The sequence below is a fragment of the Bos mutus genome, chromosome 19, assembly GCF_027580195.1.
Source record: "Bos mutus isolate GX-2022 chromosome 19, NWIPB_WYAK_1.1, whole genome shotgun sequence".
NCBI lineage: Eukaryota > Metazoa > Chordata > Mammalia > Artiodactyla > Bovidae > Bos > Bos mutus.
In genome coordinates, this window is record NC_091635.1 from 12178145 (window position 1) to 12195674 (window position 17530).

Genomic DNA, 17530 nt, shown 5'->3' on the forward strand with positions numbered 1-17530 from the left:
GAATTTCTGAATCAGCTTTTCTAGCTCAAACAAAACAAAACAAAAACCGGGTTTGCAGTTACCTCTCTGGCTCTCTCTTCTCCAACTTGGTCTCACTCTTCAGGGTTTCTTGACCTCGGCATGACTGGGATTCCTACACAAATCTTTGTTGTAGGAAGCTGTCTGTGCCCTGCAGGGTGTTTAACAGCAACCTGGCATCTATTAACCGGATGCCAGCAGCAACCCCACGCCTCCCACCCCAAGTTGTGTCCGTGAAAAATGCCTCCAGGCATCCCCAGTATCTGAGAACCACTGACACGCTCCGATCTAGCCACACAGGCCTCCTCGATGCTCCTAGAGCACGCCAAGTGCGCGCCTGCCTCATCACTTTCTTTAAATGTCTGCTCAAGGGACTTCCCTGGTGGTCCAGAGGTTAAGAATCCACCTTGCAATGCAGGGGACATGGGTTTGATCCCTGGTGAGGGAACTAAGATGCCACAGGCCAGGAAGCAACTAAGCCTTAGAGCCACAACTAGAGTCTGTGCACCACAACAAAATATGCAACTAAGATCCGACAGCAGTGCCCCCACCCAAATCTCTGCTCAAATGTTACTACTACTCAGCCTATTTCAAATTATAACTCCCCATCCATCCCATGCTCTCTATACTGTCCTTGATTTTTCTCTCTTGCATTTCTCAGTTAATATACTATATAATTTACTTCTCCAGCTCTTTGTCTCTCTCTCTCCCATCTTTAAAAATGTAAGCTGCACAAAGGCAAGAATTTTTGTTTTGTTCATTCCTATGTTCCCCTATGCCTAGAACATACGGAGTACATAGTAATGACTCCACACATATTAGATGAATAAATGAATCACAGCAGGTTTATATATTAGGTTAGACGAGAAATGCCATCTTTACAATGTTGATCCATCTTACATAACAAAATGGTATTTTCCCACACATTACAACTTTTTGTCCCCCTGTAAAGTTTTAAAATTTGTTACAAACAAGGGACTTCCCTGGCAGTCCAGTGGTTAAGACTCCAAGCTCCCACTGCAGGGTATACGGGGTTTGATCCCTGATTGGGGAATTAAGATCCCACATGCCTCAAGGTGTGAGAGAAATAAATAAGAAATACTTACAAATAAGAAATACTAAATGCTTTTTGCACCAAACATTTGCCCAGGCTGTTTTTCTCCATTTGTGTACTTAGGAAGCTAAACTCCTTGGCTCACAGGGAGGGAGGACAGGCTGTGAGCCCGGAACCAGACCCGGTGATTTCCTTTGTCAGTGACCCTTGGGCCTGTGGTTATGTCTGGAGGCCCCTTGCTGCCCATTTTCCCCATCACCCAGACCAGAGAGCTTCTTCACAGGCTCCTGGCGGGGCCTCCACCTTGGATAGTGGCACTTCCTAGGCGTCAATCTCTGTCCTCCTTCCTGAAAGGGGGCCAGCTCAGGGACATTGAAGAGAGTGGCTCAGGACAATCCTACTGCATGCGGCCTCCCCAGAGACCCAAGGGCTCGTCTCTGAGCTCTCGTGTGGGGCAGGTGACAGACACGCTGAGGGTGACCTTACCTTTCCTGGTCAGCCTGACAGGAGGGGCCTGTGCTAGTGGACAGACTGTCCAGCAGAGCAGGGGTGTTGGGGTGTTGGCCTGTCCTTGGCAGGCTCTGTCTGTGAGGAGAGAAAGAGGGGCCTTCCTTCCCTTTCTCTGTTTTCCAAGACCCTTCCAGATGGGCCCCTGCTCTCCACCTCACACTGCACTCCCAGCCAGGCCTGAAGTGTGGGAGTAGCGGGGAGACCCAAGGCACAGCGGAGCTCTGGACCTCCCCCTGGGTGTGGTCTCTTGCCTGTGGAACAATGGCCCTCCCTCAGTCTGAGAGCTCTGGGCGGGGCACACGGGGGAGCGGGCACTTGGTGAAGGGGTTGCTCTTACATCGTCAGCCATCGATGCTGCTCTTGGAGTCTCCTTTCTGACAGGGGCTATGAGGATGCCCGTCAGGACCACAGGAGCCTCAGGTCCCCAAGGTCAAGGTGGCCTCCAGATGGATCTGAAGCTGTGACTGGGTACCACCCCGGCTGGAGGAAGACCTTTAGAAGCAGTAAGCTCCAACAGATTATGGTCCCCTCTCCTCTTGTGTGGGGCTTCCCTGGTGGCTCAGCAATAAAGAATAGGCCTGCAATGCAGGAGACAGGGTTCGATCCCTGTGTTGGGAACATCCCCTGGAGCGGGGCATGGCAACCCACTCCAGTATTCTTGCCTGGAGAATCCCATGGACTGAGGAGTCTGGTGGGCTATGGTCCATCGGGTCCCTGAGTTGGATGTGACTGAATACACACACACACACTCTTCTCTCTCTTTCTCTCCTCTTGTGTAAGTCAACATGAAATAAGATGATGTTTGGGGGGTCAGACCAGAGGCCCTGACAGTACAAAGTGCTGTGTGCTGTCCTGCCTGCCCTGCCCCCAGCCAGGCCTGGGGCCTCCCGAGGTGGGGGTGCGGCAGCAAATCTCAGAGTCCGGAGTCCGGAGCCGGAGCCGAGCCGGTGGGCAGGCCTGGGCGGTCTCAGAGGCTTGGAGGGGGGCCCTGGAGCTAGCAGGGAGGCAGGGAGGCAGGGAGAAGGGGAGAGGCCGGCTCCTGGCCGCTGTGGGGCTGCGGCAGTGTCCTGTGGCTCACCACTTCACATTTATAGCTCCAGTGCTTCTCAGCTTACTGTCCCTGCGGTGGGAGGCCCGGCTCTCTGGAAACCGCAGCTGTGGGTTGTTGGGTGCCTGCCTGGGTGCTGAGCTGTGAGGGAGGCTCAGAAGCTTCCCAGGATGGTGAGCCTCAGCCCCAGCCCCCTGCCTCAGGCTTGCCCAGGTCTGGCTGGAAGCAGGAGGGACCTGCCATGATACTGAGGGCCCCCTGGTACCCCTCACCCAGTTGGCCCTCCGTGAGGAGCAGGAACCTTGCTGGAGAGTGGGGTGCTCCCTAAGTGCCCAGTGGGACTCTGGGATGAGGGAGCTGATGGAGGGGGGGAGGGTGAGACTAGAGGAAGAGGCTCACAGAACCAGGGCGGGGGTGCCCTGGGCTTGATTCTTTCTCTCTTCTTTTTTAAAGACAACCTTTAAAAAAGATTATGTGTTATTTTTCACTCTTTTTTTAGGCTGCACCATGCGGCATGATGGATCTTAGTTCACTGACCAGGGGTCGAATCCACGCCCCTGCATTGGGAGTGCAGAGTCTTAACCACTGGACCACCAGGGAAGTGCCTGGAGCTTGATTCTTGATGCGCGCACAGGAAGCATGGAGTGGCTGCTCTCCAGTTGCAATTTCTCACCCTGCCAGGTTTCACACACGGCGCCGGTGCTAGAATGGCCAGCCCTGTGCTTTCCGTGCCTCGTGGTGTGGCCCTCAGCAGACTGGTGCAGCAGGTGTGGCTCCGTTTGGCCAGGGAGGGGTCTGAGGCTGGGGGAGGGTGGGAGGTAGGTGAGCTGGCTAGATGCCGGCAGCCCAGGAGGAGCCAGAGAACCCCAAGCCTGATCCCAAAACCCCATTCCCATTACCGTGCCATGCAGACCTTGAGTTTGGTCTGAACTAGGGAATAGGGTCCTGCGGCTCAACAGAGACTTGGGAGGAGCAGGGCCTGGCATCTGGAGCCAGGGGCCCTGGATCTGCCCTGCTCTGGCTCAGTTAAGGGGCTGACTCCCTGCCCTGCCCCTCTGCCACCCCACGGGCCGTGGGCCCGGACGAGGGCAGGTCAGGGAGGGAGAGAGGGAGTCTGGGGCCAGGCAGGGGACAGGCCCCTGGGGCGTCTGGAAACTCTCACCCTGCAATCGAGGGAAACCCCAGAGAGCAAACAGAGGAGGGGACGGGGCAGATAGGGCCATGATTACTGGGTGTGTGGGGTGTAGAGGCGCCCTGTGGGAAGGCAGGGCACACCTTGGAGAGGTGAGGTGGGAGGGCAGTTACTAAAATCACAGCTGATTTTCGTATAAATAGTATACCTATGGGGCATGTTTCTTTTTTAAAGTCAGGTTTTATTTCTGTGTTCCCCTCCTCAGCAAACATCCTTGGCGTGCCAGCTCTCGGTGGTTTCAGCCTGGTGACTTGGGCGGCTGGCTGGTTCAGGTCACGGTGCCATTGATCTGGGTCTCTGAAGCAAAGAGCAATTCAGTCCTACGTTTACTGACCCCTGCGAGATGCATGCTCTGCCTGAGAGATGGGGTCACAGGGAAGACTGGGGTTCTCTCCTGGCCCCCTAAGGCATACCCAGGTAAACAATCCTCCTCCTGGTTGTACTGGAGCAGACAGGTTTGGCCAGAATCAGGGAAGGCTTCCCAGGATCTATCCCTAGGCATAGTTTTTTTTTTTAATTATTTGACTATTTTTCTTGGAGGATATTTGCTTTACAATGCTGTGTTGCTTTCTATTGTATAGCAAAGTGGATTAACTATACCTATAAACATATCCCCTCTTTTCTCCCATTTTCTCCTCTCCCATTTAGGTCACCACAGAGCACTGAGTGGAGTTCCCTAGGCTGTACAGTAGGTGTTCATTAGTTATCTATTGTATAATAGTGGTGTAAATATGTCAATCCCAGTCTCCCAATTCATGCCATCCACCACCCCTTTCCCTCCTTGGTAGCTGTCCATTTGTTCTTCATCTGTGTCTCTATTTCTGCTTTTCAAGTATGTTCCTCTATACCACTTTTTCCAGATTCCACACATATGTGTTAAGACGGTATTTGTTTTACACCTTCTGACTTCATTGTGTATGACAGTCTCTAGGTCCATCCACATGTCTGCAAATGGCACAATTCCGTTCCTCTTTCTGGTTGAATAGTATTCCATTGTATATATGTACCACCTCGTCTTTATCCATTCCTCTGTTGATGGACATGCAGGTTGCTGCCATGTACTGGCTATTGTAAATAGTGTTGCAATGAACATTGGGGAGCATGTATCTTTTTGAATCACAGTTTTCTTGGGGTACATGCCCAGGAGTGGAATAATATGGCAGTTCTCTTTTTAATCTTTTAGGGAACCTCCATTGTTCTCCATAGTGACTGCACCGATTTACATTCCTGCCAACAGAGTAGGAGGATTCCCTTTTCTGCACACCCTCTCCAGCATTTATTATTTGTAGATTTTTTTGACAGTGGTCATTCTGACTGGTGTGAGGTGATAACTCACTACAGTTTTGATTTGCATTTCTCTTAATAACTAGTGATGTTGAGCATCTCTTCATGTGTTTTTGGCCATCTGTACGTCTTCTTGGGAGAAATGTCTATTCAGGTCTTCTGCCATTTTTTGAAGACCATCTTTTGATTGGGTTCTTTGTTTACTTGGTACTGAGCTGAATGAGCTGTCTGTATATTTTGGAGATGAATCCCTTTTTAGCTGCTTCTTTTGCAAATATCTTCTCCCATTCTGAGGACTGTCTTTTCTTTTCGTTTATGGTTTCCTTTGCTATGCAAAAGCGTTTAAGTTAATTTAGGTCCCATCTAGCCATAGTTCACTCCTGTCATCTCCTGTTTGACCACTTCTAATTTGCCTTGATTCATGGACCTGACATTCCAGGTTCCTGTGCAATATTGTTCTTTACAGCATCGAACCCTGCTTCCATCACCAGTCCCATTCACAACTGGGTGTTGTTTTTGCTTTGGCTCCATCTCTTCATTCTTTCTGGAGTTATTTCTCCACTGATCTCCAGTAGCATATTGGGCACCTACCGACCTGGGGAGTTCATCTTTCAGTCCGTCTAGTCAAGGCTATGGTTTTTCCAGTAGTCATGTATGTGAGAGTTGGACAATAAAGAAAGCTGAGTGCTGAAGAATTGATGCTTTTGAACTGTGGTGTTGGAGAAGACTCTTGAGAGTCCCTTGGACTGCAAGGAGATCCAACCAGTCCATCCTAAAGGAGATCAGTCCTGGGTGTTCATTGGAAGGACTGATGTTGAAGCTGAAACTCCAATACTTTGGCCACCTAATGTGAAGAGCTGACTTATTTGAAAAGACCCGGATGCTGGGAAAGACTGAGGGCAGGAGGAGAAGGGAACGACAGAGGATGAGATGGTTGGATAGCATCGCTGACTCGATGGACATGGGTTTGGGTGGATTCCAGGAGTTGGTGATGGACAAGGAGGCCTGGTGTGCTGTGGTTCATGAGGTCGCAAAGAGTCGGATACGACTGAGCGACTGAACTGAACTGAACTGAACTAGCCATAGTTTTGAAGGATGAATAGTTTTTCAGACTCTCCTTTTTTCTTACAACAAAGAGTAGGCAGCCACAGGTATCAAAATAGTAACTGAGAGATAGGACACAGGCCCTTCCCTTTGAGAAGTCTGGTAGGAGAGCCATGTGAATAGTGACAATAATGTCCTAGATGTAAAAACAGAAGTGCAGAAGCGTGTGCAAGATGCATCAAAGGCCAGAGGAAGGAACTGTTCGTTCTATAGCGGGACGTGAGAGCAAGGGTCGGAGCAGGGAGCTGGCTGAGGCACAGAGCCGTGTGTAGCAGGAGAGTTGTGCTCAGGTACTGGGACTGGACTGTTTTGGGCCCAAGTGCTAAGCGAGCCGCCGGCAGTGGGGGGAGGGGGAGGGGGAGTGTGAGACCACCACCCAGCAGCTGGGTGCAAGCCTGGTGGTTTCAGGCCAGCTGCCTGTGGACGAGCCATGAGATCTGGGGAGACGTTTGACCACTGGATTCTGGTTCCCACTACTTCACACATGAACTAGTGGCCTGAAGCCCCACGCTTGACCTCTCAGCTCCACGTCCTCAAGTCTAAACTGGAGATTGCGATAACACTAGTCACACCTACTTGGCAGGGGTGACATGAGTAAATGGGATGATACAAGTGAAGGGCCTCCGACAGAGCCCAGACATGCAGTTTATGTAAAGTGGGAGCTAGCTGATCTCCCTGCCAGGGTAATCTGGAGGCAGGCCTGTGTGTGGGGGCGGGGGGCACGGGGAGGAAGGGCAGTGGGGCTCCAGGTCTGTGGGCAGGGACAAGCCCACTCTTGCTCTACCAGGGGCTGAGAGGTGGTGTTCTTTGGTGGATCCCAGAGCGGGTTAGTCACAGGGGCTGCCTGTGTGAGCCCGGCTGGCTTGTGCTCTTTGTGCTTTTTCCTCTCCTCTTTTCTAAACCAGGCCCCTTTGGGCAATGCCAGCCTATCTGTGACAACTGTGCCCGACGGCCAGGGCTTGGCCTATCTGACCCTGGGACCCTGGTCAAGGTCTGGGGCAGGAATCTTTCAGAGTGCAGAAGCTCCGAGATGGGCCTGACTGTGGGAAGCAGGCCTGCTCCAAGGATGGCGCCTCCAAAGCTTTCCAGGCCCTGGCTCCAGGCCAAGGCTCAGGCCGGGCAGAGCATCACAGCATCAGGGGTCTTCTCAAGGGCCCAGTGCTGACCTGGCCTTCGTGCAGGCTGCTCTGGGAGGGGCTCCACTGAGACGGGTCTCGTGAAAGGCCAGTTACCTGCCAGTGCTTGGCGTCCAAAATAGAATCTGAAGGAGCAGCAGAGCCTTTAATTCAATGTGTCTCAACAGCGGGTCGGTGTGGGGATAACTATGATCTGACCGGTCTTGGGCTATAATTACGGAGTCAGAATGAAAAATTACAGGCATTGTGTGGGCTTGTTTTAAATATAACGTAATCCACACCGTCCTCTCTCTTATTTGCTAGATTTGAGGTGCAGTCTTGGGCAGTTGGCACAGGTTCTGCCTGACGTGTAGCAGATAAAAATGGCCCTTGCCCAGTGAAAAGGGCATGGCAGGAGGCCTCCCCAGACCCCTCGTGTTCCCGACTGCCCACGGCCCGTAACCCACAAGCACACGTGCACATGGCTCCGTGCAGGCCTCTGTCGTCCACGTTATCTGTGCCCCGCGTCTCCCCCACCAGCCTCCCTGCCTCCAGCCTCCCCCAGCCAGTCCACCAGAAATATCTTTGTAAAACACAGTCTTGAGGCTTAAGACCCATTAATGGTGGTGCCCCTCTGTCTATAGGGTAAATCCATCCAACTCCTAGTTCTTTCAGGTCTTGGCCCCAAACCACCTTTCAGCATCTTGTCTGGGAACAAGAAGCAGCCATAGAACTGAGGTGAACGGCCCGGGGTTCCCGACTATGCGGGATTAAACTCACAGGCTCCATGTCTCATGAGCTGAGTGAGAGTCTGAGCAGGTTATCCCATCCACGTGCTTTAGCTCCCTGATACTGTAGGTTGTTGAGAGGATGGCATGAGATAACACATTCCTGGGATGACCGCAGGCATGTCTCTTTTCCTCACCGAGTCTCAAATTACCTATTAAAAGGAAGAGATAGACTCATTGCCTTTCGGATCAGTAAATGTTTTTAAAGTGATATTTCTTCATGTAGTTGTATGTGGTGAGACAAATATGTGTTATTAGCTCAACCTTTCTGGAAAGCAAAGTCGAAAGACTAAAAACATGTTTATACTCTATGTGTATGAATAATCTAAGGGGAAATTCAAATTGTGGACAAAGATTTATATTTAAAAGATTTTTACCTCAGTGTTTCCCCACCACCCTGGTGTGTTTTTACATCCTTGAAAAACAAAAAACATAGATGACAAACATTGGGATAACAGTAAGTATTACTACTACTACTACTACTAAGTCGCTTCAGTCGTGTCCGACTCTGTGCGACCCCATAGACAGCAGCTCACCAGGCTCTGCCATCCCTGGGATTCTCCAGGCAAGAACACTGGAGTGGGATGCCATTTCCTTCTCCAATGCATGAAAGTGAAAAGTGAGAGTGAAGTGGCTCAGTCGTGTCCGACTCTTCACGACCCCATGGACTGCAGCCTACCAGGCTCCCCCGTCCATGGGATTTTCCAGGCAAGAGTACTGGAGTGGGGTACCATTGCCTTCTCCGACAGTAAGTATTGGGTTAGCCAAAAAGTTCATCCAGGGTTTTCCATAGTAAACCCCAAACAAATTAACTTTTTGGCTAACTCAGTATTTATTTGTGTCTCACTCAAAACTTGTATGTAAGAATTAAAAGTGTTTATGAAGAATATTTCACTATGTTGAAAATGCTTATAATGTATAATTTAAAGTGAATAAAGTGCATACAAAATTGTATAATATATACTGTATGATCTTGGTGATAATAAAAATATTATTTTTACTTATAATTAAAATGATCTTTGGTGAATCTATGGTACTGTATTCCCTTCTTTGTTGTTTTCTGTGTTTTCCAAATATTTAAGAGTGGGCATGCATTTTTATGGGCTTCCTTGGTGGCTCAGTTGGTAAAGAATCTGCCTGCAATTACAGAGACACAGGTTCGATCCCTGGGTTAGGACGATTCCCTGGAGAACGGAATGGCTATATACTCCAGTATTCTTGCCTGGAGAATTCCATGGACAGAGAATCCTGGTGGGCTACAGTCCATGGGGTCACAAAGAGTCAGACGCAAGTAAGCAACTAACACTTTAACTTTTATCATGCATTTGTTATATAATAATGGTTTTAGAAAGAGCTGAGTTATGTTGAAAACATTAAATGAAAGGGCAGAACGCTTGATGTTAGAGTTCCTGTCTGGCTTTTAACAATCTCTCTGACTCTAACGTTCTAGAACCATCCACGGAGTCTGAGAGGTGACTGCAGAGGCCCAGACCCCCCAAGGCCCGTCTACCTTCAGTGACAAGTGGTGGCAGGCAGGTCTGGTGCCTGGAGTCAGCAACTCGCCAAGCACGGGGGTTCGCCGAGTGCAAGTGCATAGCTCCCCTTGAGGTCAGCTGCTTTTCTGAAGTCTTTCTGGAATCTTCCCAAGTGCCCAAGAACCTTCAAGACCGTTGGAAGTGGAGCAGTGTGCCAGCCCCCCATTCCTGCCACACTATGGAGTGCTGGGTGCTCTCCATCTACCTGGGGCCAAGGGGGTTTTCTGCCTGAGAGGTGAGCTCTTTCCGCCACTTTGGGCAAAAGGCTCGCTGGAGCCGTTCGCCTCTGTGGGCCCCTCTGCTGTCACCTATCTGGACTTTGGGACCCCGCTCACTGGCTCTGTCAGACCCCACATTCCCAACTGCCAGGACATGCAGGTCCATTTGGCGCGTTGTCCCGAGGATGGAGAGCCTGGAACACATCATTAGAAGGGCTCACTGAGGAGGGACAGCCTGGTCATTCCCAGCCATTTCCTGGGAGGTCAGCCCAGAGGAGCCCCCGCTGGAAGGAAGAACCTCATCTGAGTTCACTGGGGAGGGCCCAGTGTCTGGGTCCAGCCGGCAGCGTGTCAGGGCTCGTCCAGGACCGTCACGGATCAGCCACGTGTCTGCCCAGTTAGAAACCAGAGAAAAACAGGATTCAGAGGTGGAAAGATGGAGACCGGCTTAGAAAGAGAGAGGCTGACACGCAGTGAGAGGCAGAGAGAGACAGACACACAGGGCCTACAACGCAGGAAGGCCATCGAAAGAAGGGACCAGTACCTACAACACGCTCATCCTCGATGCAGTCAGGGAAATGCACGTTAAAGTAGCTGAATGTGCTACTCCACACCTACTAAATTAGCACTCATTAGGGAAATGACAACATCTCATGCTCTGAGGCTGTGGTAAAGCCAGCTTAAACACACTGTCAGGGGCCCTGCAAATTAGCACAGTCTTCTAGGGAAGGAATTAGGCTATACGACTCTCGAGCTATTAAAATGTTCATCCCCTTGCCTGTGGTAATTAAACTCCTGGGAGTGGGTTGTGAGGAAACAATTCAACAGAAAAATAACAGGCTTGTACATTAAAGGATGACGAGTGCAGTGTTCTCCGTTCTGTCCAACACACTATAGGAAGGCTGCTATAAATATTTACACAAATAGAGAATATGAAGACTGTGGTACATGCAAATAAACAGAAAATAAAACTATCAGTACATAAAAAATAATACATACGTGATCCCACCATCTGGATGTTTGGGCGGCCCCACCCTTGCTTGTGGGGAACAGTGGTCCTTGGCTCCTCACACACTCCTGTCTTCCCAAGGGACCTGCCCTGCCGCTCCCTGTCTGGAGCTCTCTAACCATGAAGCCTGATCCGCAGACCTCAGACTGGTGGGGAGACAGTCTCAGCTGAGGTTGCCCACCTGGCCAGCTCACTTGGGTGGCCCCAGAGAATCTGGGTAATGCCCGCTGAGTCACTCCAAGGTCATACCCCAAGAAGTCAAGCCTGAACTGACACCATGGAGTTGCATTATTATTTAAGAAAAGGGATAAAGTTTGATTTTGCAGGCTCTGAAGTGTCTTGTTATTTTCAAGCACAGCAATCTGTTTAAGCCAGCTGCAGTCTGGACTCCCAGCTGAAGCATCATGAGGTGAAGGCAATTTATAACAGAAGGCAAAGGGAAGGAGGGCTCATGGGGTCACCTTTCCTGGCCTACCCCAACAGTAGGCACAGATGTGCTTCTGGACTTGAATCATCCAGTTTTCCTCTTCCCCTAGCTCCTGGCGACCATCTCAGAAGCTGGCACTGAGCAGGAATTCAGTAAATCGTGGGTGAATAAAAAGAAGGGAAAAAAGACCATGTAGTATGAGTGAGCATGTGTCACTGAACAATTCTGTCTTTATTCAAAGCCCGTCCGGCTTTGCAAATGTGTCCTTAATTGTGCTCTGGAGAAGCTACATCCCCTGTGCTTTCCCTGCTTACTGCCAGGGGATGCCCTTGCCTTACAGGGGGGCTAAGAACATTCAGTGACCATGCCTGTGTCCAGACAAACCAAACCTTGTTCATTCGGCCAGGGCATAGTTACTGGGCACAAAGAGGCTTTGTGATAGTCCCTGCCCTTGATGTGCTTTCAGTCTCATGGGAGAGACAGGAGTAAACAACGAGGAGTAATTTAAAGAGCAATCACATGGCTGCTATAAACAGAGGGAGCAGCAATGGGGAGTGAGAAGATTCGGGAAGCAGGCTCAGGGTCGGGTGGAAGACCAGGCTCCTTGGTGGGGGTGGAAATGGAGCAGGGCTTTGAGGACAAGCAGGATTTTCTCCTCCATGGAAATTAATGGAGGAGAAAATTTCAAGGGGGGGATGTTACAGGAGGTCAAATGCTACAGGGGGATCAGAGAGGATGTGGACCGAAGAGGCTGCCGGATGTGACACTGGGACTAGCAGAAAGAGACTTGGAAAAAAAAAGAAATTAAAAAAAAAAGAGAGATGTGGGAAGGCTCTCAGGCTCTCCAGCCTCTCGTGTCAGCAGAAGCTAGTAGTTAAAGAGCACAAGCTCTGGAGTCAGCTTGGGTCTCAGCCCCTCATCTTGGCTGGTCACTTGGGGTAGGTGCCTTAACGTCTCTGTGCTCCCGTGTTCTGATCCACCTCATGCTGGTGTGAAGGATATAGGGGTGCTCTGGACAGTGTCTAGGGGAGAGGGAGTGCTCACCGTGTGCTGGCTGGTCTCCACTCTCAAGGCTCCTTTTGGAATGGAACGTGTAACTCGAATTAAATCAGCGTGGGCGAATTACACGAAGATGCTTTAACTTTCAAGATGAACGTGTCTGGGCGTAATCCTCAATCACGGGGCCTTAGACCGAGAAGCACCAGACATGGAAGCAGCTCCAGGATGTTAGGAAAAGTTCAGAGATGAGAATCCAGCTTGCGGGTGGAGGTTGGGAAGTGGCTGCGGTAGTGCCGCCTGGAGTGCTCCCGGGGAGGGCCAGGGAGCTCCTGGCGCTCTGGTCCCTCTCAGAAGTGGTCACTGCCGCAGGCAAACAAGCTAGATTATCTGTTAACAACTGTGATTTTCTGTCACCTCAGGCCTGGCCTCAGGCCTCTCTGCTGCCTGGCATGCCCCTGAGATTTCTGCTCAGCTAAGAATCAGCCTTTGCTGCCGTGCGGTGTGGGGATGGTCTGACCTCTGCTGTCCACGGTCTGTCATGGCACAAACTCAGACACTGTCATGGACTCAGAGGATGCATTTTCTTTTTTCAGCGTTCTGGACAGTGACTCCCAATATTAACATAGTTTACACTGTGACAGGGCTTCCCAGGCAGTGCTAGTGGTAAAGAACGCTCCTGCCAATGCAGGAGATGTTAAGAAATCCGGGTTCGATCCCTGGGTTGGGAAGATCCCCTGGAGGAGGAATTGGCAACCCACTCCAGTATTCTTGCCTGGAGAATCCCATGGACAGAGTCCATAGGGTTGCAAAGAGTCAGATACGACTGAGGAAACTTAGCACACTGTGACAATACAGAAAAATTTCACAAAGCAACTCTTACCTTTACTATGTGTGAACACTCTGATATATTCTGTATTTTCTATTTTTTATTTCATGAGTAAGAAAAATTATGATTACAATACAATAAATAGACCTCACAGTCCCAGGCTTTCTCATGCATCTAAAAAACCAATCACTTAGGGAACAAAATTAGTGCCTCATTTCCCAAACACTAATCAGTGTGTTCCATATCACTTTCAAATTTCTGGCCACACTGAAGGCTGACTGTTTATGGAATCTATTTTTTCTTTAAATCAATTCATTTAAACATTTAAAAATGTCCACTATAGCTGAAGTAAAATATTGGTGAAATAACAAGTATGAATGTTAGTTATATACATATATATAACTATATATATATATATAATACATTTATATTTATATTATATATAATTCACTGTTAAAATTCAACATTCAAAAAATGAAGATCGTGGCAGCTGGTCCTATCACTTCATGGCAAATGGATGGGGAAAAGAGTAGAAACAGTGACAGATTTTATTTTGTTGGGCTCCAAAATCACTGTGGACGGCGACTGCAGCCACAAAATTAAAAGACACTTGTTCTTTGGAAGAAAAGCTATGACAAACCTAGACAGAGCATTAAAAAGCAGAAACATCACTTTGCTGACAAAGGTCCAGGTGGCTTTTCCAGTAGTCGTGTATGGATGTGAGAGTTGGACCATAAAGAAGGCTGAGCGCCAAAAGAATTGATGCTTTTGAACTGTGGTGTTGAAGAAGACTCTTGAGAGTCCCTTGGACAGCAAGATCAAACCAGTCAATCCTAAAGGAAATCAATCCTAAATATTCTTTGGAAGGACTGATGCTGAAGCTGAAGCTCCAATATTTTGACCACCTGATGCAAAGAGCCAACTCATTGGAAAAGACCCTGATATTGGGAAAGACTGAGAGCAGGGGGAGAGGGAGTGACAGAGGATGAGCTGGTTAGATAGCATCACCGAGTCAATGGAGTTTGAGCAAGCTCTGGGAGACAGTGAAGGACAAGGAAGCCTGGCATGCTGCAGTCCATGGGGTTGCAAAGTTAGACATGACTTAGTGACTGAACAAAAGAAAAACACTGAAAAAAAATTTAATTATCAAAATAAAAAATGTTTTCATACCTCCTAAAATCATCTTGCAGCAGTGTCTTCATTCCTCACTTTGGGAATCACATATTCAAAGATTGGTCCAAACATCTCATTTTCAGTGGGGGCAGTGAGGCCCAGAGGGATGAATTCACTTTCGGAGGTCTAGTTTCTCAGTCAGTGGGAAGGTCAGTCTGGTCAGGAGAGAGAAAAGAGAAAATAAAGGAATCAAAGTCTTATCAGTCTTAACATTTTTGGAGAGAGGCCCTACCCTGTAATCTCATCGGAGCCCAGATATCAGTGTAGAGCTACCTTGGCAGAGCCATTTTAAGCCTGGATCTTAGATACTCTTATCTTTGGAGGTCCTGATCCATATCATATCACATGTATTACAAGATGTGCCCATTGACCCTTATTAATTTCAATTTTTCTATTTTCTTCTACTTGTATTTTGAAGCCAATGGATTTTTGAAGCTTCAACAATTTTTTGCAGGTCCTAGGATTACAGCCTGCCATGCCTAATGAATAAAGTGGCCCTGGGACTGGTAAAGAATCTCATCAAAGACACACTAAAGAACCATTTAATTAGCCCTTTCTCCTGGTATCTTTAATGGGTAATGTGGACAGGCCACTGACAACTAAATGAATGAGTTTCCAGTGGAAAAATCTTTGCTGTTCTGAGAGTCCAGTGGAGGCAGTGCTGCTGCAGGTAGGCTAAGTGCCACGTGACTGGCAAGGTGCTCTCACTCTGTGCCTCAGTCTCCTTATTAAGTAAAACAAAGGGATTAGATTCCAAGAGAGTCAATCATCTAGAAATCAAGTTCTTGGCTTCTTCACAGTAACCTTTCTACCAGTTTTCCAGGTACGACTAATAAGGAGATCAGGAGCATTTATTGCAGAAAGGTCTGGAAGGGTATACACCAAGTTACTGACACGAATTATTTCCAGAGGGAGAAAATGGAAAGCAATGATGACAGATTCTTTACACATCTTGAATTATTTCACTTGTTACATTAAGCACGTTATCACTTTTGTAATGAAAACATTGATAAAGAACAGTTAAAGAAAAGCAACCACTTTACTCATTTAAAAACACCGATTAAGAGTGTGTATCTAATGCACATGGTCTGTCACGTTAAAAAGAGTGAATAAGCTCACCAAAAACTAAAATCCCAAAGCGTTAGTCTATAGCAGAAGTTTGATGAAGCAGAAGCATCAGGGGTGCCTCTGGGGTTTTATGACATTCCCCTGGCCTGAGTCCTATTCCAGTGCACTCCCCTGTAATTACATGAATTAATGTGAGTAATGAATCACAGTGCCTGCCAACAGCAAGTACTCTATCTCCCAATGAGGTCCCACAGAATCCAGGTCTTTACATCCTGCTAAATGGGATAAATAGCACATATTGTTGAAAGCAGGGATGTCCCTTCATTCCCAGCCAAGGCCACCTTGAATGGCTCCACCTACTAATCTATTAAGATTTGCTGATCTAGGCGGGTAGCCCTGACCTGCCTTCAGTTGCTGCTAACCAGGTTAACTTAGAAAAACTAGGTACTGGTCAGCATATTCTCTATCACATCACCTGTTTGTCTCCTTCATAGTGCTCATCACGATAGAAAACTCTTGGTTTGTCATCTGTTGTCTGCCTTTTCACTAGAGTGTAAGCTCCCGGAGGGCTAGGACCCTGTTTGCCTTGTTCACTGCTATAGCCCAAATGCACGCCCGGCACAGAGTAGGTGCTCAATAAATATTCCTCCCCTGCACCTCCTCAAATCACAGGTCAGGTTTCCTTCCCAAGATTATTCTTGATTGTTGACGTTGACCTTCACTTTTCACTTTGAACTACATGTGACCTCTATTAAAACCTGTGTGTATGGCTACCAGGCACAAGGACTTGGCATAAAGAGAAATATATTGAAACATAAACAGAGGCCAACTAATTAATTAAGGAAAGTCTGTTGCTTGCACCTCAGGTTTACAGCAGGCATATAATTCCACTTGTTATGATTTGTTTGCTCCTTGTCCCTAAGTTTGAAGCAGCCAAGGTCATTCAGTGAGTGAGCGATAGTCGCTGAGTTGTGTCCAGCTCTCTGTGACCCCATGGATTGTAGCCTGCCAGGCTCCTCTGTCCATGGAACTCTCCAGGCAAGAATACTGGAGTGGGTTGCCATTTCCTTCTCCAGGGTTGAAGCAGCCAAGGTCATTCAAGGGGCCCCAAATTCAAAACTCACCTGCCTTGGAGGCTCAAACAGTCTCTTTTCCATCAGCTTAACACATACAGTATCTAGAGCCTAAAAACTTTTTATGCAGGCTTCAAATTAAAATAGTTCACTGGGTCAAAGGCTTGCCTTTGGTCCAAGGTGCAGGAGGGTCAATGGATGTTGGCTAAGTCCCGAAACCGCAGCTTGGCTCTTTCTTAAATTGATTTGTGGACTGTTTCCAGGAAACCAAAGATGATCGGTCCACCTGGCAGCAGGCAGGCTGCGAACTGGAGGCGATTCTGCCCTGGCCAAGGGCCATGGCCCTCTTGTGGCCCCAAGGAAGGCAGCATTTCATCGGGCCTTTTGGACGTTCTGGCGGGCGGCCGGCTTCTCCCGCCGCGGCGGGCTCTCCACGCGGTGCACAGACGTCTCCACACGCAGGGACGAGGCCCTGACGTGGCGGGAAGCCGTCTCTGTGAGCTGCGAGGCGGTTTCCACGTGCTGGGAGGACACCTCGAGGACTCGAGGGAGTCGCTTCCCAGAGGGGGAGACGGAGGGCCCCTCGCTGCTGCGATAGGTGGTCTCCACCTGCCGGGAAGATGTCCGCACGTGACGGTAGGATGTCTCCACGCGGTGGGACGAGGTCTCCACGCTGACCGTCGCCTTCTCCTCGGAGCAGATGGATTCCGCCCGGGCCGGAGAGGGCTTTCCCCGAAGGGGTGAGGCCATCTTATGGGGGTAACAGGGCCAAGCTGACCTTTGGAGGCCCCACAGCCCCACGATCCCCGAAGGATTATTTTATACGGTGAGGAGCGACGTCACATGCCATTGTGATGCAGGGAGAGCGGTGGTCGAGGGTCCCGCGACCCACGTGGAGGCACCGTGATCTAGGGGCGGGGAGGCCTAAGATTCTTTGGGAACCCTGGGTTAGTCCCCTCGAGAGCCCCCGCACCGCCCCCTATCCTGTCAAGAGCCTGTCCAGGTGGAGGCGGGGTTGGGGCGGGGCGGGCCCTGGATGGGCGGAGCCACCCGCCCCCTTGCGAAGCTGTGCCCGCCCCCGCATCCCAC

General features: G+C 49.4%; 1 protein-coding gene across 2 annotated transcripts; it reads right to left on the minus strand.

The window, feature by feature from the left end:
- Positions 1-256: 256 nt before the first annotated feature.
- On the minus strand, positions 257-17448 carry C19H17orf100 (chromosome 19 C17orf100 homolog). Of its 2 annotated transcripts, XM_005906701.3 has the most exons (4): positions 16493-17448; positions 14298-14455; positions 9624-10256; positions 257-8265 (listed from the first exon to the last, which is right to left on the minus strand). In XM_005906701.3, the coding sequence occupies exon 1, from the start codon at positions 17189-17191 to the stop codon at positions 16814-16816; it is 378 nt and encodes a 125-aa protein (XP_005906763.1). In that variant the 5' UTR covers positions 17192-17448; the 3' UTR covers positions 257-8265; positions 9624-10256; positions 14298-14455; positions 16493-16813. The 2 variants fall into 2 exon arrangements, 1 of the variants encoding a protein (XP_005906763.1); XR_011467925.1 differs by lacking the exon at positions 9624-10256 and having other exon boundaries at positions 16493-16816.
- Positions 17449-17530: the final 82 nt, after the last annotated feature.